A 26,310-nucleotide genomic window follows, 5' to 3' on the forward strand; every position below is an offset into this window, starting at 1 on the left:
ATCAATTCTGGCCAACTCCTCTCTCATGCCTCTTTAATTGCCTTTCCTCCACTGAAATACAGATACATCTGACTTTAGATTCTCCTCAAATTTCAGGGTGATTTTAATCATATTATGATCACTTCCCCCTAAGGGTTATTTGACGTTAAGCTCTCTAATCAATTCCGGATCATTACACAACACGTAATCCAGAATAGCTGATCCTTTAGTGGACTCGACCACAAGCTGCCCTAAAAAGCCATCTTGCAGGCATTCCAGACATCACCTCTCTTGGAATCCAGCACCAACCTGATTTTCCCAATCTACCTGCATATTGAAACCCCCATGACTATTGTAACATTGCCCTTTTGGCAGGCATTTACGATCTCCCATTGTAATTTGTAGACCACATCCTTACTACCATTTGGGGGTCTATATACAACTCCCATCAGGGTCTTGCAGTCCCTTAGCTCTATCCACAATGATTCAACACCTTCCAGTCATAAGTCACCTCTTTCAAAAGATTTGATTTTATATTTTACCAACAGAGCAACGCTACCCCCTCTGCCTTCCTGCCTGTCCATTTGATACAATGTTTATCCTTGGACATTAAGCCTCAGCTATAATCTTCTTTCAGCCATGATTCAGTGATGCTTAGAAGATCGTACATCTTCTTCTTATTCCCCAGTTCCACCCATATAGCGGCAATAGACCAGCACTTCATTTTGCCCTGACTGAGCACTGCTGTGATGTTTCCCCTATCTAGTAATGCTATCCCTCCCCCTTTAATCCCTTCTGCTCTATCACATCTAAAACAACAAACCCTTGAATATTTAGAAGCCAGTCCTACCCCTCCTGCAATCAAATCTCACTAATGGCTAAAATGTCATAATTCCACATGCTGATTCATGTAACAATTATACTAGTAAAGGTGAGCAGCTTTAATGACTATTGTCCAGTGGCACTTACATCTATGGTGATGAAGTATTTTGAGACGTTGGTTATGGCTAGAATTAACTTCTGTCTCAGCAAGGACCTGGACCTATCGTCACAATAGGTCTACAGCAGACACAATCTCAGTGGCTCTTCATGCAGCCTTGGATCACCTGGACACCTACCCCCTCTCACCTTCAATGCATGCCCTCTTGTATTAGACATTTCAACCCGAGGAAACAGATAATCTCTGCCTACTCTATCTATGCCTCTCATAATCCTCTAGTGATCCAGAGAGTACACCCAGGTTTATCCAGCTTGGTCAAAGAATCTGCCTGTGCTATGTATGATTCTGACACCATTGCATGCAACTAAAATACTTCCACAAAAGACTTGGTTTTTCACTCCCATATACAAATAAGGGCAAGGACTGATTTCTGTTAATCCTCATTAAACATTCAGTATCTACAGACTCAGTTGTTTCTGTCCCAAAATCACTATCGGTTGGATCTTGATTGAGAAACGGCCGATCCGGCTCTGCAATCTAGCCGAACAGATTTGACTTCATTTCCTGACAAAGCCCGTGCCTGCCTCTTAGATGATTCAAAGATGTGAAGGACTTTAATGGAATCATCAATAAATGATGAGGCAGTTCAGAAGTAATCACATCAAAACATGCATCTTCAGCTATTGTGTGTGTGCGCACTGGACACGATTTGCTGCCTAATCAGGAACTGCTTTCAGACCCTGGAACAGTTAAATCCTATTGGTCAAAAAGGAAAGGACTGACACGTTACAGCTCCAGTTCACTCGGAATATTTTGAATGGTAATCAAAAAAAAATTCAAATCAATCCTTTTACTGAAAATTTATTGAAGGACTTTTTTTCCAGAAGGTGGTGTGTTTGTTTTCTTCTGTACTCTGTCTCTGCTTCTGTTATCATAACTGGAGTATGTCCTCAATTGCACTCTGGGGTCAAGCCAGCAGTCCCCAAGGACAGAGGTTTTGTCAGCAGGCGCTGTGGATGATCCCCATGGTTAAGGACTGTGGTTGACTTGGCCACAAGGACAAGGGCCTGTGACACCAGCCCCCCCCCCCACCCAGCGATTGGGTTTGGAGATCTGCACAGGCACGTCTGAAGCCCCGAAGTCAGGAGGCATGAGGTCAGTGGGCAGGTCCAGATACCAAACTCCAGCCAAGCCCAAGAACAGAGGTCAGGTTGGTAGGCACTGAAGATGAAGACCAGTGATCCCCGTGGTCAAGGGCCGAGGTCAGTATGACTCAAGGTTGAGGACAAGGTCAGCAAATTCCAGGGTCAGTGATCCTCATGGGGCAAATCTGGAGGTTCAATGTTGCATGGCATGCCAAGATGACAGACATCAGCGGTCTCCAAGGACAGATGTTGGGTCATCAGCCACTGAGGACGAAGACTTTCAAACGTGAGGTCAAGAACCCTAGTCGCCAGGCCCTGTGGATGAGGGTCAGTGGTGTCCAATGGAGAACATGGGGAGGGGATGTGTAGGAAGGAGTCTGTTTTGCTGTTGCGTCTGTCGATGTATGTTGGCTGTGTGTTGTTCCGATGAAGATTACAGGCATGCTATATTGGTGCCAGAAATTTGTTCACACTTGCAGGCCATCCCCAGCACATCCTCAGATGTAAATGACACACTTCACTGTCAGTTTCAATGTACATGTGTCTAATAAATCTAATTTAATCTAAATAGATTATCTGCTTAATACTGCAGAGACAACTTCCAGGACCGTGGGTATGATCAAGCACAGTTCAATAACTCCCTTTACGTGTACAGTATTCCAGCTCCCCACCACTTCTTACTAAACTAGAAGTATCAGACTTGCAGGGTAGCTGGGATACATCTCTCCCAAAGGAGATGTAAGATGTTCCTTCCCTCCATTAGCCTGCGGGTCACCCTTAGGCAAGGTGTAGCACCTGCTGACCCCCCCAACCTGATTAGGATCACATGAAGCCATGGGAGCGGGTGGTGGATGGCTGTATGAGCAGCTGGTGCACATCTCAAATCCTGGTTATGTGGTCACTGACTCCAGGCAGACAATCTCTGAAGAGTATTGATAATGGCTGTGGTCACCTGTCTTGTAAAGACACTGCCCAGAAGAAGGCAATGGCAAACCACTTCTGTGGAAAAAGTTGCCAAGAACAATCATGGTCATGGAAAGAGAAAAGAATAAGAAAAACAGCGCGAGAGGTGTCTTCAGATGAAAGATAGATAGAAGACCATGATTGCCTACGTCACACAACACGGCAAATAACGACGATGATGAATGTCACAAATTTGTCTTACAAGCATAACTACCCCAGGGCTTCCTGTGTCTATATCTAAAAGAATGCTTTGATTAGGTGTGAAAAAAATGATCTCCTACAAAGCCACATTAACAATTCATATTGTAACAAATAAAAATATATGCACAGAGGAAATATAAGCTTACATCTTGAGTAATGGCATTAATATGTTGATATAAAGAATTTTCAATCTGTTGAACATTCTCATTATTACCCTAAACAAATAGAAAAGAACAAAGCCACTTATCCAGCAAGTGAATATTAACAATGTCTAGCTTGCTAATAAACCCTGCCTAAGGAGTTGAAATAGAGCTCAGCAATATTGCTGAAATCCTTGCTGTTCACTATTATAACAAAAGAATTTGAAATTAATTCACTAACACATTTGTTACCAATATTACATGATATAATTTAAACACATTAGCCTTCTTGGAAGGCCAGGATCTCTAGGATTAATTTCACTTCACTTTCCCCACCCTGCCGCCTTCACAATGTTTTAATTCACTGTAATCAGCTTTCAAAATTCCTCATAACAGGTTCTGAGCACTGAGCAGGGAAGAGCTTCCTTCAAAATCCAATTATCTCCAGAGCTCTGACCAGCCTGTTGCCTAATTGTAACATCAATAATAAAATTCAAACAATATTGCTTTGGTGTCCATAAATATTAATGTGGCCAATCCACACCCATCTCCCTTTGTTCTTTCTTCATGCAATCTCCCTCTCTCTCATCATCATTATGTGCCGTGTCTCTGCCTCTGGTACCTGCCTTTATTTCCTATTCATCATTTTGCCACTACGAATTCTATGGTGCTGAAATGTTGCACATTCTTCTCTTTGTCTCTTTAAGTGCCACACATATTTTCACACTCTTCCATATATATTTCTTTTTGCCATTTCTTCCCTCATTCTCCCTCTCTCCCTTGTCCTGCTGCACAAAATAGTCACCTCCTGAGAATGACAGCCTTGAGGGATTTATGGCAGTGTGTGCTCATTTTTCTGAAGTAAATAATTCCACGTGTTCACTTCACTCATTTCCTCTACCCCCAGTACCCAATTTCTGTCTGTATGTGTGTTTGACTTCAGCCACCATTCTGCATTGTATCCCCTTCTGATAGTGTGCATCATTATGAAAAAGATTTTTTTAATGCACAAAATCATTCCACATATCTAATTCATATTCCAGTACTGAACTTTGGGTTAGAAATTACACTGGTTTTCCAAATATGCTGAAGTTCGGCTCTGTGACATTCAAGTTATTTTCAACCATGGGTCAGTAAACGCAAAATTCAGCAGTGCCCAAGGCACAGGGTATCAAACGCTGTGTTCTTTTGTGAGCTATGGGATGCACACAGGCAGCTGCTGTGAGTTTTGAAATTGGATCAGATCCCTGAAGCTGGGAAAGAGAGGAGGCCCCCACTCAGGGGCTCAACCAGATGCTGGTGGAAGGGGTGGGGTGGAGACTGAAGATCAAAGTTTCGAAGCCTGGAGGTAGTGTCCAAGGTATAGACTTTCAGGTATAGACTTTTCTTGTGATTGGTGAATGTTGCTAATCTGATGTTATGTACCTGAAGGGTCTTGGCCCAAGATAGCGACTGTTTATTCCTCTCCATAGATGCTGCCTGTCCTGCTGAGTTCCTCCAGCGTTTTGTGTGTGTTCTTTGGATTTCCAGATCTGCAGATTTGTGATTGGAATAATGCTGCAAGTAAGCTTTTCGTTGGACCTGTGCATATTGCAGCTACGTACTTGTGCATTTGGCAACAAACTCAAATTTGACCTGGCAATGAAGACCACAAAAGCTGCTTCACAGAATCATTGGGTCTTGTAGCTTAGCACTGGAAGAGGCCATTTTGGTTATTCATGCCCTGAAAGATCCATCCAGTTTATACAACTTGTCATCCTGTCCCATGAACCCCATAAGGAAGAGAAAACTCATATGTGGTCCACGGGTGGTATATTCTTCCCTACCTACAAGTCTGAGGCACGTAAGACTAAAAGCATAAGACTTTTGCACAGTATTGTAGTAATTTCATGTATTGCACTGTACTGCTGCCACAAAAAAAACAAATTTCATGACATATGTGACGATGAAAAAACCTGATTCTGATACGAGTCTCTATTGTGGACTGAGCGTGGGAAGGGGCTAGGGAGAGGGGATCATAGTTGGGAAAAGGGGAAGGGAGAGGAGAAGTGAGTGGGAAGCACCAGAGAGACATTACGTGATGATCAATAAACCTATTGTTTGAAATCAAATGACCTTGCCTAGTGTCTCAGGGTTGGGTATGCCTGCACCCATGCCACCCCTCTGCCCCGGCACTCTTTCTATGCCACCTGACACACACCCCTCCCGCAATGCTCCACATTTGCCATTCCCAACATCCTTTGCTCCTGCCAGATTTAGAAACTCACCCTCCACTCAATGTTGACAAATGCAGTGCTGTGCAAAAGTTTTAGGCACCCTAGCTATATACATGTACTGAAGACTTTTGTACTGTACTGTACTGTCTTTTCCTATACTATCTGTGCATACGCAATCTAATAGACCTGGATACAGGACACCTTGCATTTTCATACTGAACAATCCTCACCTCTAACATCGTCAGCTCTGATGATAAGCAAAAGATCAAGTATTTGGCACCCTGATCTTTGACACCATTGTGTCATACGGACGAATTGGTAGCACCCCACCATCAGAGCATCGAGAATTTAAGGCTGCCTCCAGCGATCTGAATATCAGAAACTGGCCAGCAGCTCAGTAGGAGGGGAGAGGGGACTGCTGTGTTCTCCATCTTTTGTATAAGATACTAAATTGGGTGTAAACAAAGTACCCCAAAGTGCCAGTTTGATGAAGATTAAAGATTAGTTTTATTTGTCATAAGTACACTAAGTAGTGAGGTGGAGATACACCTCTACCAAAGGAGGTGTAAGGTGCTCCTTCCCATCCACTAGCCTGCAGATCACCCTTGGGCAAGGTGTCACCTGCTCAGCTCCCCCCTCCTCCAGCCACTCAGGGACACGTGAGTCCGTGGGAGCAGGTGGTAGATGGTTGCATGAGCAGCTGGTGCATATCACCGGTCCTGGTTATGCAACCACTGATGCCAGACAATCTCTGAAGAGAATAGATAATGGCTTGGGTCACCCTTCTTGTAAAGACACTGCCCAGAAGAAGGAAATGGCAAACCACTTCTGTAGAAAAATTCACCAAGAGCAATCATGGTCCTGGAAAGATCATGATCGCCCACATCATATAATGAGGTACATTGAAACATACAGAGGAATACATTGTTTACATCAATGACCAACACGTTCTGGGTAGTGTGCTGGGGCAGCACGGAAATGTCGCCACATTTCCAGCACCAACATAACACGCCCACAACTCTCAAACTCTATGTTTTTGGAGTGTGGGAGGAAACCCACGTGGTCACAGGGAGAAGGTACTAACTCCTTTCCAGTGGGAAGTGAATCCCGCTCAGTAATCACTAGCGCTGTAAAACATTTTGCTCTCCGCTATCTTCCACAGCCGTGCACAGAAGAAATAAACCCAGCATCCAGCCCTCAGCCAACAGTACTGACACAGATTCTCTGCTCATGAGCACATTGGTTTTGTGAGAATGTTGAGTATCAACTGGCTGACATTTCCTATATATAATCATAATTATACTTCCTAAATACTTTTCTGACTGTAAGGTGTTATGGAATGCCTAGAAAACTCCTATTGCTTGTCAATACATCTGCAGAAGGAATGCCTAAACTAAATTTTGTAATTACCCCTATTGTGTTAAGACAAAAATGTTGATGTAATGTGATGGCAGAGACTGTGATAAACATCATCCAGCTGGTCTGTCCTTTGACTTCAACAAAAAGGACAATCATGCAAGAATTTAGATCAGGGATAGATAAATTATTTATTTATCTATCTTTTGATTGATTGAGATACAATTGACTCTTCCAACTCTGAGCTGTGCCACCCAGCGATCCCCCGATTTAACCCTAGCCTAATCACAGGACAATTTACAATGACCAATTAACCTATCAACCGTTACATCTCTGGAATGTGAGAGGAAAGTGGAGCACCCGGAGGAAACTCACGCTGTCACCGGGAGAAATGTACAAACTCCTTACAGGCAGCAGTGGGAATTGAACCAAGGTCACTGGCACTGTAAAGTGTTGTGCTAACCACTACACCATTGGCCCATATACAAAACATATATGGTCCATTTCCCTCTACAGATGCTGCCTGACCTGCTGAGTTCCTCCACCATTTTTCTGTTGCCCAAGATTCCAGCAACTGAAGACGCTTGCCATGATACAAGTTTAAAGCTGATAATTGATCTGCTATTAAGAGATCCCCATCCTTAAATAATAATCCCATGGAATTAGGAACATGAGAGACTGCAGATGCCGAAATCTGGAGCAAAAACAAAATACTGGTTAAACTCAGTAGGCACAGCAGCATTGTGAAGGAAAATTAACAGTCAATGTTTAGGTTAAGGCCCTACCTCTGAACTGAGAGACAAAGGAGAAATAGGCAGTTTAGAGAGAAAAGAAGGGCTGGAGCAACTGATGGGTGCATCCAGATGAGCAGGGAGAATAGGCAGCAAGATCTAGCAAGCGATAGGTGCATCCAGATGAGCAGGAAGAATAGGCAGCAAGATCTAGCAAGCGATAGGTGCATGCGGGGAAGGAGAGATGATAGGCAGCAAGATCTAGCAAGCGATAGGTGCATGCGGGGAAGGAGAGATGATAGGCAGCAAGATCTAGCAAGCGATAGGTGCATGCGGGGAAGGAGAGATGATAGGCAGCAAGATCTAGCAAGCGATAGGTGCATGCGGGGAAGGAGGGATGATAGGCAGCAAGATCTAGCAAGCGATAGGTTCATGCAGGGAAGGAGGGATGATAGGCAGCAAGATCTAGCAAGCGATAGGTTCATGCAGGGAAGGAGGGATGATAGGCAGCAAGTTCTAGCAAGTGATAGGTTCATGCAGGGAAGGAGGGATGATAGGCAGCAAGATCTAGCAAGCGATAGGTTCATGCGGGGAAGGAGGGATGATAGGCAATGGAGGAGGGAAGAGTGGAAATCTTGACAGAGACTGGAAGGTGATGGGTGGAAGGAGCAGAGATTATGGAATCTTGTAAAAAAGGAGGGTGGAGCATTGGATCAAGTAAGAGGGGTGAAGTGGGCTGACAGGAACAGTAGTGGAAGGGGCTCAGTGGGAGGAATGGGCGTGGCAGGATGATTGAACTACAGTCCTGTGCAAAAGGTGTTTATACACACACACACACAGGTGGCAGAGAAGAGGTGCCAGGGTGGGGAGCGGCACGTGTGCAGACAATAGACAGTGGGTGCAGGAGTAGGCCATTCAGCCCTTCTAGCCAGCACCACCATTCACTGTGATCATGGCTGATCATACACAATCAGTACCCCGTTCCTGCCCTCTCCCCATATCCCTTGACCCCGCTATCTATAAGAGCTCTATCTAACTCTCTCTTGAATGCATCCAGAGACTCGGCATCCACTGCCTTCTGGGGCAGAGCATTCCACATATCCACCACTCTCTGAGTGAAAAAGTTTTTCCGCATCTCTGTTCTAAATGGCCTACCCCTTATTCTTAAACTGTGGCCTCTAGTTCTGGACTCACCCATCAGCGGGAACATGCTTCCTGCCTCCAGTGTGTCCAATCCCTTAATAATCTTATATGTTTCAATCAGATCCCCTCTCATCCTTCTAAATTCCAGTGTATACAAGCCCAGTCGCTCCAATCTTTCAACATATGACAGTCCCACCAACCCGGGAATTAACCTCGTGAATCTATGCTGCACTCCCTCAATAGCAAGAATGTCCTTCCTCAAATTTGGAGACCAAAACTGCACACAATACTCCAGGTGGGGTCTCACCAGGGCCCTGTACAGCTGCAGAAGGACCTCTTTACTCCTATACTCAATTCCTCGTCATAAAAGCCAGCATGCCATTATCTTTCTTCACTGCCTGCTGTACCTGCATGCTTGCTTTCATTGACTGATGTACAAGAACACCTAGATCTCGTTGTACTTCCCCTTTTCCTAACTTGACTCCATTTAGATAGTAATCTGCCTTCCTGTTCTTGCCACCAAAGTGGATAACCTCACATTTATCCACATTAAACTGCATCTGCCATACATTTGCCCACTCACCCAACCTGTCCAAGTCACCCTGCATTCTCATAACATCCTCCTGACATTTCACACTGCCACCCAGCTTTGTGTCATCAGCAAATTTGCTAATGTTACTTTTAATCCCTTCATCTAAATCATTAATGTATATTGTAAACAGCTGCGGTCCCAGCATCGAACCTTGCGGTACCCCACTGGTCACAGCCTGCCATTCCGAAAGGGACCCGTTAATCACTACTCTTTGTTTCCTGTCAGCCAGCCAATTTTCAGTCCATGTCAGTACTCTGCCCCCAATACCATGTGCCCTAATTTTGCCCACTAATCTCCTATGTGGGAGTTTATCAAAAGCTTTCTGGAAGTCCAGGTACACTACATCCACTGGCTCTCTCCTGTCCATTTTCGTAGTTACATCCTCAAAAAACTCCAGAAGATTAGTCAAGCATGATTTTCCCTTCATAAATCCATGCTGACTCGGACTGATCCTTCTACTGCTATCCAAATGTGTCACACACCCTGCCCTGAGACACCAGGCAAGGTCATTTGATTCCAAACAATGACTGTTGTTCACTGTTGTTTCCTGCTCCTCTCTTCTCCATTTCCAACCATGATTCCCCTCTCCCTGCCCCCTTCCCACTCTCAGTCCACAACAAAGACCCTTATCAGAATCAGGTTTATCATCACTCACATACATCATGAAATTTGTGGGGTTTTTTTGAAGCAGCAGTACAGTGCAATACATAAAATTACTACAGTACCGTGCAAAAGTCTTAGGCACCCTAGCTATATATACAGTTTATGCCTAAAACCTTTGCACAGTACTGTAGATAGCAGACACAGAGGATGGGGAATGTAAGGAAGATGGTAGACTGCAGGAAATGGAGGCCTGATGATTGTCGTTAGGTAACAACCAACTATCTGGCACAATAGTATCACAGAAAGGAAGTGGTCATAAGGGACCAGGGAAGGGACTTACACAAAGTTGGCAAGGTACGTCCTCTACACAACTGGAACCAAGGACACCACACAGTGCTGAAGTAGCATTGTAGGTGAGTGTTGTGTTCTGTAACTTCAAAACATTAAACTAATTCAAAGGAAGGCACGGAAGTCTGAAATACGAGTCTAACTTTACTTTAAGTGAGGTGTGCACGCATCACGTAGTAGCGCGATAATGTATGAAATTCATTAATTATACATATAACCCATAACGAATTATTCAAAATGAAGATGAATGCTTATTCAACCAACATATATATACAAGATTAATCAAATATTAATGAAAAATTAAATTCACAACAATGAGGGTTCAAACTACCTTGGCAGGAGGGTCAGTGAGGGGAAGGGAAAATGTAAGTTTGGCTGAGGACCCGAAGAAACAAAGTGACATTTAAAGACAGGAGGTCACAGACAGGAAGAGAGGTGCAGACTGAGGGCAATGGGGGGGGGGGGGGGGCAAGCTGAATGAAGTTTAGAGTGTATGTGTGTGGTGAACTATATATACCTGTCTGGACTGCTCCTGTGGCTCCTCCCACAGACCCCTGCTGACTGCTCCTGTGGCTCCTCCCACAGACCCCTGCTGACAGCTCCTGTGGCTCCTCCCACAGACCCCTACATCTCAGCGTGAGTTATTGATGGTGCATGCACATAAAGAATACGGCAAATAATGATCAAGGAGCTCGGCCTGAAATGTCAGCTGTTTATTCCCCCTTGATAGTTGCTGACTGAGCTGTTGAATTCCTCTCGCATTTTGTGGGTGTTAATATGGAATTATGATAGAGCACTAACAATGAAAGCCAGATTCACGTAAGGACAGGAATAGACACTTAATATTCCTAACCACCATGTATTCAGAGCAGATAAGGAATCTAGAAGCACAGGGATGCATGGCTTGTGAGTAGACGTTAGTATAGATCAAAGATACTGTTAAGGCACTAGAAAGGGGTGACTTGCTTGCAGATTTGGCCTGTCATTTTAAAAAAATGACAAACTTGAATAGATATGTGGTGGAGAGTATATTGACTAGCTGCATCACAGCCTGGTATGGAAACACCAATGCCCTTGAATGGAAAATCCTACAAAGACTAGTTGATATGGCCCAGTTCATCACAGGTAAAGCCACCCCACCACTGAGCACGTCTATGTGTAGTGCTGTCACAGAAAAGTAGCATCCATCATCAAGGACCCTCACCATCCAGGCTCTACTCTCTTCTCACAGCTGCCATCAGGAAGTTGGTACAGGAACATCCACCAGGTTTAGGAACCTCAACCATCAGGCTCTTGAACCAGAGGGGATAACTTCACTCACCCCAACTCTGAACTGTTCCCACCACCTATGGATTCACTTTCAAGGACTCTTTATCTTATGTTCTCAATACATGTGCTTATTTATTTATTATTATTTTTTCTTATTTTGTATTTGCACAGTTTGTCTTTTGCACATTGGTTGTTTGTCTCTATTATGTGCATTTTGTCATTGATTTTACTGTGTTTCTTTCTATTTATTGAGAATGCCTGCAAGAAAATGAATCTCAAGTGACATATATGTACTTTGATAATAAATTTACTTTGACCTTTGGTCTTAATTAAGGAACAAAGAAATGGCTTTTGTGCTCTACAGGACACTAAAGAAGATGGGGTCAATTCTACAGCCATTCACAAAAGGTTTCAGGTCTTTTAGAGTAGTGGTAATGGGGAAATTAATATAGATTGGATACCTAAAGCTGTAATGGGAGAAAGGAGAAAAGGAATTCTTTGTGAATGCAGGACTCTGCGTGTCTGCTGGCAAAGTCAAAGCCCAATGTCTGCACATTGAGGAGTCTGCTAGCAACCAGCCACAGCCTGTCCTGAAGCTGGGGGATTGTGTATGAACATGGGAGGGAGGGAGGGAGGGAGAAAGGAAAGGGGCTCATTTTACTGTTGTTTGTTGTGTTCTGTTTCGTTGTGTTCTATGTTGCTCTGCTAAGCATTGTGGGTATGCTATGTTGTGCTGGAATGTGCGACGACTCTTGTGGGCTGCCCCATCTCATCGTTAGCTTGTGTTGATTGTTAACAAAAACAAAACATTTCTCTGTATGTTTCTGACTACATGCAGGTAAATGCATCTGAATCCAATGCTGTTCTTGGTCAGTCTGATTCGAGCCCAATCAAAAAGAGAGGGCATTTATTTAAGTTCAAGTTCAAGTTTATTGTCATAGGCAAACAAACACACAGGTTCCTTACAGCCAAGGAGTGGTAGGAGGACAAGCTCACACTACCTGTTAAATGGCGTGCACCTCAAATAGCCTCTGATAACCAAGTCCATTTTCTGGCCTTCACGTGTGGCTTAGCTACTCAGCCCAGCAGAACTGTGTCTACTGACAGGAGGAGGGCAAAGCACCTTAAAACATGAATGGGGCTCGTCAGCCATGGTTGGCAGCTCATTTAGGACAAGGAAACCTCTGATCACAAACCTCCATTGCCTTGGGGCTATACTCACTATACCCAGTAAATCCCAAACAAAAAATCCACAGCTGGAGTCCCTCAGGCAGTCCTACATTGAGTTCAACGCTGACTGGCAACTCCTGCTGCCAAACTGTATCGGTCTCTGCTGTTCCTTTGGATTCATCAGCCATGTGGAAGGGGGGGGGGGTGGAGTTTGCTCTCCACATTGTATTGCCCAGGCTTATCTATCTAGACAGCTAGGACGCAATATCCATGGGCAACCCTAACCAGCAGAAACTTCATCCATTACTTTTCCCTGTGTGTATGTGATAAGAAAGACATGTTTCAGTGATCTAGTAAATGGTGATCATTACGTTGGAATAATTTCAGTGATAAAAATATAAGAAAACAATTATGAAAATTCTCAAGCAGAGAAGAGCAAGTTTTGGTGAATTGCTAGAGGATCTGGCCAAGTGCGCTGGAATCAAATTAATACAGAAAGTGTAAATGAAAAGAGAGTTTACATTCAAACTAGACATTCATTTGAGAGAGACGGATTAAAAAAATGCTAGAGCTCCCTTGTGAGTAGGCACGGAAATTATCACAGCCTGGTTTGGAAACACCAGTGACGGTGAACAGACAATCCTACAAAGGTAGTGGATACATTGCAGTTCATCATGGGTAAAGCCTTCCCCGCCACCTGAGCACATCTACACATTGTCACAGAAAAGCAGTATCCATTAAAGATCCCCACCATCAGGCCATGCTCACTTCTCGCTGCTGCCATCAGGAAGAAGGTACAGGAGCCTCAGGACTCACTCCACCAGGTTCAGGAATAGTTATTACCCCTCAACCATCAGGATCTTGAACTGAAGAGGAGAACTTCACTCAACTTCACTTGCCCCATCACCCCATCGTTGAAATGTTCCCACAACCAATGGACTCACTCTAGGACTCATCTCATGTTCTCCATATTTATCACTTGTTTATTTATTATTTCTCTGGTTTTTTTTGTATTTGTTCAGTTTGTTGTTTTTTGCACGCTGATTGCCCGCCCTGTTGGGTGCAGTCTTTCACTGATTATATTATGGTTATTGGATTTATCAAATATGCTGGCAAAAAAACAAATCTCAGGGTTGTATAGGGTGACATATATGTACTTCAATAAAAATCTTACTTTGAAATTGAACTTTGAATTAAAATTTAGCAGAAAATGGATTGTGATCAATTCTGGATTCAAAGTTTAATGAAGAATTAAGCTTCTTAGAACACATAGTAGAAGGGAGATGTAAATAGAGAGGAACTGAGAAGTACTTAATGTATGCATGAATATTAAATATTAATCAAAGGAAAGGATGGAATACATAAGGAACTAAAGAGTGAGCATTTTGTTGAATCAGGGAGCAATTGAGTGAATAAGCATGGAAGAAGATGTTTTCGGTGTAAAGGAGAAAGATAGGAATGAAGCTGGGAGGGGGGATGTGGGAGGGATTGAGATGTTGTAAATGGTTGCAGAGCTCAAAGTAGAACTGCCCAGATGCCGTGAAATCCATCCTGGGTACCAGAGGAAGAGAGGCAATCTGTGCACGATCTTCTGTTTCTGTTTGGGTGTCAGAGTGGAAACCGGGCAACTGCGGGCTAATAGTGCAGCCCTAGTAGAGGCATGGGGTGTACGAGCGATCCATGGAGGGATAGCCAACACTGGGGAGGGGGTTTATCCTGTTCGTTTTGGGACAGCTCAGTCGCCTGTGATCCTCACCAGACACTCACCTGTAGCTGTTTGCGTGCAAGTTTTAGTGACATGGCTTCGACAGACAGGCTAAACCAGGCGAGGGCAGCCGGCGGCCTTATACCCCATGAGATTGTGACACGCCCGTCCCAGCATGCAAAGTCAGCTCTGATGGACTGAGCAGGTGAGATCCAAGGGCCAGAAAGATGGTTCTGCAACACTCCATGCACAGCAAAGGGCATGACAGAAGACGTCATGGTCATCTATTACAACCAAGGAAGACCCCAGTTTGTAATGCTTGTTCATACCACTGGACCCAAGACTTCTGGGGTTGAGAGAGTGGAACTTTTCCAGTGCAGCAGCTTTTCCACTTTAAAAACTCTCCCGCACAGGTTTCCTTTAGGCAACTTCACAATGAACAACCACTATATAGTGGAGCTGTAATCCAGGTCAAGTATATCCAACACTTGGGAGAACGGATTGATAAATGATTGGTATTAACATACAAGATTATTAAGGGTTTGGACACGCTGGAGGCAGGAAGCATGTTCCCGCTGATGGGTGAGTCCAGAACTAGAGGCCACAGTTTAAGAATAAGGGGTAGGCCATTTAGAACAGAGATGCAGAAAAGCTTTTTCACCCAGAGAATGGTGGATATGTGGAATGCTCTGCCCCAGAAGGCAGTGGAGGCCAAGTCTCTGGATGCATCCAAGAGAGAGTTAGATAGAGCTCTTATAGATAGCGGGGTCAAGGGATATGGGGAGAGGGCAGGAACGGAGTACTGATTGTGTATGATCAGCCATGATCACAGTGAATGGTGGTGCTGGCTAGAAGGGCTGAATGGCCTACTCCTGCAGCTACTGTCTATTGTCACCATTCCTTTTAATAAGACAAGTTATGTTTAATCAACTTTGAATTCTTTCACAAAGAAATAGGGATAATTGAAGACAATAAGCTTATTGTGTATACGCTTATACAAGGTGTTCAAATAATCCAACAAAAAATAAACTTTCCAGTACAACTGAAGTCCAGAGATGGAAGCAATTTGACTATGGCTCCATGTGAGTTACAAACTTAGCCTAGTTTTTTCAGACTAGCTGGAGGATGTATAGTGGTGCCCTCCAGTGGCTGTTGATGTCCCTACTCATATTAACAACTGCACGGCACAATTCCAATCTCTGCCAGTGATAGGAAATTCTGAAATGTAGTTAACAGTAAATGGCATAGAAATGGTCTTCAGAAGGACAAAGGCAATCTGCTAATGGGCAAATGAAATTTAAACCAGAAAACTGATTAAGTCTGGTTGTAGAATAAACTAGATGGTACGATTTTAAAGGAGGTCTATGAACAGAGGGTCAGGGAGACCTGTATGCAAAATTCCCAAATTTGGCAAAATCAATTGGATATGCTTTTAACAAAGAAAGGAAAATCCACAATTAAAGAGTGACATAGAAAATAAAAGCAAGGTGAGCCTGCAGGGCCTTTATAAAATATTAGTTAGGCCCCAGCTGAAGAATTTTGTCTAATTCTGGGTACCACACTTTAGAAAAGATGAAAAGACGTTGCAGAGAGTAGAGAGAAGATTTATTCAAATGGCAGCAAGAATTAAATATTTTAGTTAAGGTAGAGAGCAACTGATGTTGTTTCAGCTGAGAAGCAATTAATGTAGATATTCAAAAGCAGGGTAAATTTTACAGAAAAAACTACAGAGAACCAGCTTCCATTAGCATCAGTGTTATAATGTGGTATAGTAGAGTAGTGGTTAGCACAACACTTTATGGTACAGTCAAACCCCAGTTCGATTCCCACGGCTGCCTGTAAGGAGATTATACATTCTCCGTGATTGCGTGGGTTTCCTCTGGGTGCTCCAGTTCCCCCCCCCCCCCCCCACAGAGTCCAAAGCCACACTGGTTGGAAGGTTAGTTGGTCATTGTAAATTGTCCCGTGATTAGACCAGGGTTAAATCAGGGGTTGCTGGGCAGCGAGGCTTGAAGGGCCAGAAGAGTTGGAAGGGCCTATTCCACGCTGTATCTCAATACATAAATAAATGAATAACCAGAGGACACAGATACAAATAAACTGGCAAAAGAAGCAGGTGGAAATTAGCAGAATAGTCTTTGCTTAGTTGTCATTATCTGAATGAGGACCTGGAAGGAGTTTCAATAATAATCTTCAAGGGAAATTATCCACATGCTGTAACATCGATAGGGCTGCAAAGAAGAATGATGAGGAGGAAAGATATCAGATAGTTTCAAGAGCAGGCACATAGCAAATGCCCTCACCCTGAGACACATTTGATGTCTCAATAAATGTTTGAGTGAATCATCAAAAGCCCTTCTTTAGCTTGTAAATCTTTAACATCTGTCAAATTTGTTTGATTGGAGCTGCTTACAGTGCCCTCATTAGCATGTGGCAGATCATAAGGTTTCTTTCCCTGGAACCAAATGAGAGAACTCGAGGCCAGGCAGCAGTAGGCTGCCATTCTCACGATGCCTCAAACACATTACAGCTTACAATGATTTTGCTCCCTTGAAAGTGAATAAAACAAGTATGTGGCTTTGTTCACAAGGCACTTTAAAAAAAATCTGCATCTTCTTTTTGCATGAGCAAAGGAAGATTCAGGTTGATAGGATGTTAAATAATTTTTTGAGAAAAATAACAAAGCCCACACTGCACTTGAATAATTTAATTTTTAAGGCATTAGCAAAAATGGAGATCAATTTCCTCCCTTTCAGTTCAACAAAAAAGTCTTTGAATCAGAATTGAACACCTCCTGAATGCTTTCTTGATGAAACCTGGAAGGTGGAATATTTATAAGGGCTTAATCAAAAAAACTTTGGTGAATGTTATGATAAATTATACTTTTTCACTCTTGCAGAACCTATGGGTATTAAATAAATGCCATTTCTACAAATCATTTTGACAGGCAAAAGCTGGCAATGAGTTATATATGCTTAACAGGCAAAGTGTTTTGATGTCACCACAGTTTCATACAGTTGATTCTAATCATTCGCAATACATTTCATTTTTAAAATCAATGCACATCCCATTATCCCTATAATGGGAAAAGAGCTCCTAATAAGCAGCCGAGGAATACTGTTTTAAGGATAAAACAACTAGGAAGCTGTAGGTGTGTGAGAGGAGGAGGATTTGAAAGTGTTGCCAAACAGGCACTAAGTCAGTGAAATGGCTACCTCATCTGCCTGTCTGTGACTGGAAAGTTTTGTGGGCCAGCATTGATTCACGGGATGGAAGAACCAGCACCTACATGCGGTGTATGGATGTGGGATCTGAGCCACAATAATATGCGACCACCAAACAGGAAAGCCAGCTCTTGCTCACCAACGTTAAGGAGGTAAATAATGAACTGCCCATCCTGATTCCGACAGATTAAAGTGATTTCTGGATGAGGTTTGGAATAGGTTGTCTGTAGCCTAAGCTATTTTGGAAGCCCAGGAGTTGTTGGGCCAACTTAAGGTGGAAATGTGGTTATAAGACCATAAGAAATAGGAACAGAATCAGGCCACTCAGCCCATCGAATCTGTTATGCCATTTCATCATGGCAGATCCATTTCCCTCTCAGCCTCAGTCTTCTGCCTTCTCTGTGTCTCTTCATACTTCCACTAATCAAGAATCTATCAACCTTTGCCTTAAATATACCCAATGACTTGACCTCCACAGACACCTGTGGCAATGAGTTCCACAAATTCATCACTCTCTAGCTAAAGAAATTTGAATTTTCTGCCCATTTAGAAAATAGTCTGTGCTTTTATTCCTTCTACCAAAGTGCATGACTGTACACTTCCCAACACTGTATTCCATCTGCCATTTCTTTTGCCCATTTTCTTAGTTTGTCTTAGTTCTTCTGCTTCCTCCATCTGCCCCTGCCCCTCCATCTATCTTCATATCATCTGCAAGCTTGGCCACAAAGCCATCAATTCTATCATCCAAATCATGGACAAATAATGTAAAAAGCAGCAGTCCCAACACTGTGGAACACCACTTGTCACTGGCAGCCAACCAGATAAGGATCCCTTTATTCACACTGTTTACCTCCTAACCAATCAGCCAATCGTCTACCCTTGCTAGTATCTTTCCTGTTATACAATGGTCTCATCTTATTAACCAGCTTCATGTGTGGCTCCTTCTCGATGGCCTTCTGAAAATTCAAGTACACAATATCCTCTGATTCTCCTTTGTCTATCCTGCTTGTTATTTCTTCAAATAATTCCAACAGATTAATCAGGCAAGATTTTCCCTTAAAGGAAATGATGCCAACTTTGGCCTATTTTGTCACGTACCAAGTACCTCAAAACCACATCCCTAACAATTGACTCCAGCATCTTCCCAACAATTGAGGTCAGGCTAACAGGCCTATAATTTCCTTTGTTCTGCTTCCTTGAGGAGTACAGTGACATTTATAATTTTCCAGTCCCCTGGAACCATGCCAGGATCTAGTGATCCTTGAAAGATCATTACTAATGCCTCCACAATCTCTTCCGAATTATACTTAAGGAAGAAATAACCACACCTCCCCATCTCTTTCATATGGCTGCTTGCTGAGTTGCAGGCTAACCTCGAAACTGCATTAAACATCCCTGGAGCATTAGTGCATAAATTGAAAAGTCGAGCCTTCATTTTTAATTGGTGGCTGCTGGAAATGAGAAATAACTGAAATCATGTCCAGAGCTTTATCTATAAATAAAGTGAACGTAATGGTACAAATTTAAGAAGCATTTAGATGTGCACAAGAATAGATAGGATATGGACAGATAGAGACAGTGTGCAGGCAGATGGTTTTAGTCCAAATTGGTATCATTGTCGTTCCAGACATAGTGGGCCAGAGTATCTGTTCCTGTGCTGTACTGTTTAATAATAAATGGAAGTACCGTTTAGAACAGAGAACACAGAATCAGAGTCACATTTTATATCACTGGCATACGTCAGGAAATTTATTAACTTTGCGTCAGCAGTACACTGCAATACCTAATAACAGAGAAAACTGAATTACAGTAAGACGATGTATTAAATCGTTAAGTTAAATAAGCAGTGCAAAAATAGGACAAAAAAGTATTGAGGTAGTGTTCATGGGTTCAATGTCCATTCAGAAATTGGATGGCAGAGAGGAAGAAGCTGTTCTTGAATCATTGAGCGTGTGCCTTCTGGGTTCTGTACCTTCTTCCTGATGGTAACAATGAAAACAAGGTATGACCTGGGCGACGGGGGTCCTTAATGATGGAAGCCACCTTTTGGAGGCATTGCTCCTTGAGGGTGTCCTGAATACTAGGGAGGCTGACTAGGTTTACAACTCTCTGCAGCACAAATAGTACAGGCTGTTCGACCCTTGATCTTCACCTACTCTGAAATCAGCTACATCCAATATAACTCCCCCATTTTCCTATCATCTTTGTTTGAGTGATGCATCAAAAGCCCTTATTTAGGTACATAATGTCAGAATCCGGGAGGCCGGGTGGAAATAGATCTCTACCAAAGGTGTGAGATACTCCTTCCCTCTACTAGGCTGCAGGTCACTCTTGGGAAAGGTGTAGCATCTGCTTAGAAAGCCATGGGAGGAGGTGGAGCAGCTGGTACATATCACAAGTCCTGGTTATGTGACCACTGACACCCAGCAGACAATCTCTGAAGAGTATTGGTAAATATAGGCATCCATTAGTCTCGAGAGACCTTGGATTTGTGCCTTGGAAAGTTTCCTGCCCAGGGTGCAGGCCTGGGCAGGGTTGTATGGGAGACTGGCAGTTGCCCATGCTGCAAGTCTCCCCTGTCCACGCCACTGATGTTTACCAAAGGAAGGGCAAGGGCTGATACAGCACCGGTGTCGTCGCAGAGCAATGTGTGGTTCAGTGCCTTGCTCAAGGACACAACACGTTGCCTTAGCTGAGGCTCGAACTAGCGACCTTCAGATCACTAGATCAATGCCTTAACCACCTGGTCAAGCCCCAACACATTGATAATGGCTGGGGTTATCGGTCTTGTAAAGACGCTGCCCAGAAGAAGGCAATGGCAAACCACTTCTGTAGAAAAATTTAACAAGAACAATCATGGTCATGATCAACCATGATTGTCCACGTCATACAACACACCACATAGTAATGAAAGTCACTTTACTGCCAGAGTCTGAAACAAACCAGCATCGATTGTGGTTCAGAGCCAAGCATATTTTCTGTTCAAACTCCTTTATTAGTCTGGCAGATTGAGATGATATAAACCATAAGAATGCTGTTTAATCACTTTCTTCAGCTCACTAGTCCTTTTGGTTCAGTCAGTGATATACTCACCCCTGTACTGAGAGACTCAAACCAGTCTGGGGTTCAATCACATGGCCTGGGCCGGTTGTATAGAAGGATGTTACATTACTGAGAGTGCAGTCCCATGATATTTAAATTGGGGGCACTTCTGCTATCTTCTTCAATCAAAAATAAATATTTCTAAACAAACACTAAAATATTTTCCCAATATCCTGACAACAGTACACCCCTGCCAACCCCCAACACCATATAGAATCTAGCCAGCAGGGTCCAGGGTCCAGAGCACATCAAAGCGACTAAATCCAACATTTGGACAATGAATTAAGTGCTGTGGGAATCGAGAAGATCTCAGAGCGTACTAAAGCAACTGAGCCCGATGTCTGAACGACGATTTAGGCACTGAGCCACATTGAAGAGGTCAGGAGTCAGGGCCCCGAGGCGAGAGCTGGGCTGGTTCAACGTGCTGCTCCACGAGGTTTACTCAGCTCTGCACTGAACTAAGGGTCTGTGGGCGGACCAGTTCAGGAAACTAAATGCTTGTGTTTATTGTTTGTATGATTTGTTTATTCTCTGCACATTCGGTGTTTGCTTGTCTTCTTCTTAAGTGGGTTCTTTTGTGCTTGTTTTGTGGCTGCCTATAAGGAGATGAATCTCAAGGTTGTATAATGTACACATAGTTAGATAATAAATGTACTTTGAACTTTGAATATATGTTTGCTCTGTGGTTGCTGCAGCATACTGCAGAGTGAATAATGATTGTCGCATTTATCTATAAAAGTGTATTTTTGTAAAGTGTTTTATATTTTGTTTTTAAAAAGTCTGTTTGCCTTTCTTTGCCTGACAAATGCAAAACACCTCAGATGCAGAAAATCTGAAACATAAACAGAAATTGCTGGAGTACTCAGCTAGTCAGGCAGTGTCCACAGAGTGGGAAACAACCAGCATTTCAAGTAATTGACCTTTTATCAGGACTAGTGAAAGTGGGAATTAAATTTGTAATTACCAATCGTAAGATCACTGCCTATCTGAAACAAGTTGCTCCTTCCTGACAACCCAGATTGACCCGAATGTCTTGATTTAGCACTGTGCCCTGGAACCAATACATTTAGTCGATAGAATAGACTGTATTGTCATTGCTCAAGATAATGAGATTGCAGTGCTACTCCAGTCCATGTTAAACAGATATTTCAATGCATGCAGTATGGCTTAATTTTTTTGTAATTCCGATAGCTACATGTAACAAGTGACTTTGATAGTCCATGACACTCAAAGGCCATTGGCAAGCCAGGGTGTGGCATTATTCAGCTGCACAACAACCCTCAGAAGAAGCTGTTTTTCAGTCATACTGTCTTGGCTAAGATGTTTCTGTATCTCCTACCAGATGGCAGGAGGTTGAACAGACTCCATCCTGGATGGGATGGGGCTTTAAATGATGTCACGAGTGTGCCACAGGCATTGAGAGATGTAGATTGTCTCCAGATCCGATAGTTGTGCTGAGCCATCCTAGTCACTTGTTGGGAGTGCTTTGTGTTCTGTCTTGCTGCAGCCAGACTACCACACTATCATTCCACATGATAGTATGCTCTCTATCAACATGCCCTAACATGAAGCTACAAAGATGGATTTTCTAGACCCCACACTAAATATACACAAGCCACTGTTAACAGTGTCTGCAATAATTGCTGCCCACACTCGAATCGAAGGGTTCATGACTTTTCCCTTTGCAACACCAGCCTTTTTCCATCACCTGCCATTTCCTTCATCACCTACAGTTTATGTACCAACTACCTAAGGCTACAGACCAAGAGGAGGGTGATTGGATTGGTTTAAATGGGTCTTTATTGGCTTGCCTGTTGAATCAATGCTGTTGGCATAAAATCCAAATCATTATCAGGTCTAATATTATTGGTATATGTCATGAAATATGTTGTTTTATAGCAGCAGTACATTGCAATAAGTTTTTAATCTATGAATTACAATAAGAAAAAAATTATATAAAATAATGAAACAAATAGTGTCAAAAAAGAGAGCAAAATAATGAGGTAATGTTCATGGGTTCAATACCCATTCAGAAATCTGATGGCAGAGGGGAAGAAGCTGTTCCTGAAACATTGAGTGTGTGTCTATACCTCCGCCCTGATGGTAGCAATGTGAAGAGGGCATGTCCTAGGTGATAGGGGTCCTTAATGATGGATGCCACCTTTTTGAGGCATTGCTCCTTGAAGATGTCCTGGATGCTGAGGAATCTAGTGCCCATGATGGAACTGGCTAAGTTTATAACTTTCTGGGTCCTGTGCAGTGAGACCTCCATAACAGATTAGGTACTGCAGATCTCCGTGATTGTGATTCACTATCCTCCTGACCCAAGAATCCCCAAGAGCAATGGCCTTGCTTGCAACAACCACATTTCCAGAAATCAAGTGTTAAAAAGAGCCTATGATCATTTTTGTGCATAGTGGCAAATAAGAGAATTCTTGATTTATAGCAAGAATGTGCTTAATCTGTATTCTATGAAACTAGAACACATGATTGTTCAAATTAGCTGCTTGTTTTGTTTTTGTGTTCTCATATCTCTGCCCACCAAGCAGGTCCATCGCCTTACAACGACTTGTGTTTGAATAATGCCTTTATACAAATGTTCATGACACAGTATGGCAGTGCTCAGCACAGGCAATCCAGGTTCAGTTCCCATCACTGCCTGTAAGAAATTTGTCCTGTGACCGTGTGGGTTTCCTCCGGGTTGGGTGCTCTGCTCTCCTCCCATCCTACCTGTTGGCATGTTAATTTGTCATTGTAAATTGTCCCTTGATTAGTGGTTAGCCTAAGATTAAAATTAGGATTGCTGGGCAGTGTGCCTCCAAGGGCCTATTTCGCATTGGATCTCAATAACATATTAAAAAAATAAATAACATGGTAAACAACCAAAGGGGTTTCAGAGGAGCTTTATCAAAAAGAATTTTATAACTGTGAGCCACCTGCAGGTTATTTTGCACAAATCAAAGTGCCAATAAAAATTAAATCTTTGTTTGTGCCCCCTGCTTATAAAGATTCTTACAGGTGCATGCCGTTCATATTACAGAAACTTGTGGTGATCCCTCTGCATGTTGGAGGCATCCCAAAGCCATCATGTTCAGCAGGGCAGCCGCCTCTGATATCAGAAATGATCAGTAAGATCCCAAACCATAATTATTTAGTGCAAAGCCTAGAAAAAACTACAATGAAAAGTGTATTAAATCCAACATCTGACTCTAGACAAAAAAAAAAGCAAACGTCATGCCCATTTAAAATCCTCTTTGGTCTCACAAGCAAATCCCATCCCTTGAGCATGAGAGATAGCACGGCTTAGCAGAGATGTGCTGCCCTTTGGAAGAGGCATTGAGCTCCCATCTGTTCTTAAAATGGGTTGGAAAGAATACACAGCGTCCTATTTCTGATGATCTTTCCCCTCTCCTTGGTTTTTTTTTGTTTCTGCACCTGCAAACTCGGCACGGTCACGGGAGGACAGCAAGGACAACGTTCTGAACACAGGGATGGATAGAACGAATTCCGGTTAATCGGGCCATCGGTTTATCGGGGCAGCCGTTTACACGACACGTCTTAAATAACAAAAACTAATCGAGAACATAGCCGAGATTATTTGGGACACTACGCCGCTTAATTGGGGCAGGAGACAGGGATTCATACCGTTTATTATAAACTGTAGTACTGTATAATACTGTAGTACTATTGGTAGTTCCTAATTTGTTCTATTTCATTCAAATACTTAATTTGTTACTCCGGGTGGGGTGCTCCGGTCTCCTCCCATCCTACCTGTTGACATGTTAATTGGTCATTGTTGTAAATTGTCCCTTGATTAGTGATTAGCCTTTTTACACCTTTTAACTTTCTATGAAACTTCGGCTAATTGGGCCAAAATGTAGTCCCGATGTGTCCCAGTTAAGGGGAATCCACTACATCGATCTTTACCGACCCCAACACCCTTTCTAGCTCCACGCATTTGCTACGAAGGTTTCTCCCGCGCTGTTTTTCGTGGGTCCAGTTAAGTTGCCGAGGATGTTTTATGTGATATTGGTAACAAAGGGTGTTGGAGATAATTAGTTTTTCCATTATTGATAATAACTTACCAATAGCATTTTATTTTAAAGCGAAGGTCAGGCGTAAAGAAAAGTTTCCATATTGGATTTGCGCAACTTATCAAACCGTGGAGGGTTTCTACTTTGTATCCTCAGGCGGGCAGCGTGTTTTACAGGCTGTGGGGTGGGGTGGGGCGTGAATAGTGAACAAGGGGCAATCTCTATCTGCGTGTGCTTTCGCTGTGCGGGTTCGAGCCTGTGTCGTGGCCACAAATAGGACCACCTATTCCTACACCGTTCGCATTTCCCCTGAACCGGTCCCAAAACGGGTGTTAAAAATCTCTTCAATCACAATCTGACTTTTTTTTTCATCCGAAGATTTATTAAAAGGGCCGAAGCCGGGGTTACCTTGAAACAGGAATGCTCTGCTCGCGTTGTGGAACCCTGGGACCTGCACGATTCCCTCCGCTGAGGCGTCCAGTTCCAATGCAGAGAAAAGATCTATTTCCAGCGCTGGGTCTACACCGAATCCTAGAACTGATATCCAGCAAATGTTACTGCACTTTCAGTCACCCAATCTCATGATTATACATACACTGCTTTCCATTTATATTACATTGACATCGTACAAAAATCTAGCACGGGAAAGAAATAAAGCCGATAGCGCTCAACAAATATAGTGTTTACTTTTAACGTATTCACCTCAGTTACCAGAGATTCTCTGTTCCAACCGCTGACGTGTTGCATCGTACCATTCCCCCGCCAAAAGTACTTGCGGTTAACTAGAAAATTGCTCCAGTTTGAAATCATTAATTGAGCGACTCGACTAATGATTTCAAACCAGAGTAATTTTCTACTTCATCTGCCTATGTTAACCCCTTCCTTCAACAATAATGAATCTATAGAATGCTAAATCCTGGGTTCTGAATGTAAAATGTGGAAACCCCTTTGGCCGGGACGCTAAGATCTTCATTTAAAGAATTTTATACATCAGGTTCATACACAAGCTATTCAGATAGATATCCATCTGTAGTCAATTCAAGTCAAGTTTATCGTCATTTAACTATATATGTATACCGTCAAATGAGACAGCGTTTCTCCGAACCAGGGTGTAAAGCACTGTCGTACATAATAACACACATATAATATGTAATAACTTATGAAAAGTAAGGATAAAATCTACAGTTGGATTACACGTACATAAACTAAGTAAAGTGGCTAAGTGAACTAGTGTAAGGTACAGAACAGATTAACCGGTGACACTTAGAATCCGATGCGGCTGGGAGTTCTAACGGCCTGAGCCTGAGGGGGGGGAACTGTTTGGCATCCCGACCGTTCTTGTCTTTATGCATCGGAGTTTCCTGCCTGATGATGGTCAGAGGACGCTGGCTGGATGGGTGGGATCCTTAATAATACTAAGGGCCCTTTGAATGCCGCACTCCTGATAAA

At 43.0% G+C, this 26,310-nt stretch overlaps 1 protein-coding gene across 2 annotated transcripts in view; it reads right to left on the reverse strand.

Moving 5' to 3' along the window:
- Positions 1 to 26,310, reverse strand: part of LOC140734964 (protein kinase C-binding protein NELL2-like) — a 320,968-nt gene that overhangs the window by 293,769 nt on the left and 889 nt on the right. For both annotated transcript variants that reach the window (XM_073059717.1, XM_073059716.1), the window contains exon 2: positions 25,270 to 25,398. In XM_073059717.1, coding sequence (XP_072915818.1) covers positions 25,270 to 25,398 — 129 coding nt within the window. The remainder of the gene's footprint in view (positions 1 to 25,269; positions 25,399 to 26,310) is intronic.

Source organism: Hemitrygon akajei, chromosome 10 (assembly GCF_048418815.1).
Source record: "Hemitrygon akajei chromosome 10, sHemAka1.3, whole genome shotgun sequence".
NCBI classification, from domain to species: Eukaryota; Metazoa; Chordata; class Chondrichthyes; order Myliobatiformes; family Dasyatidae; genus Hemitrygon; species Hemitrygon akajei.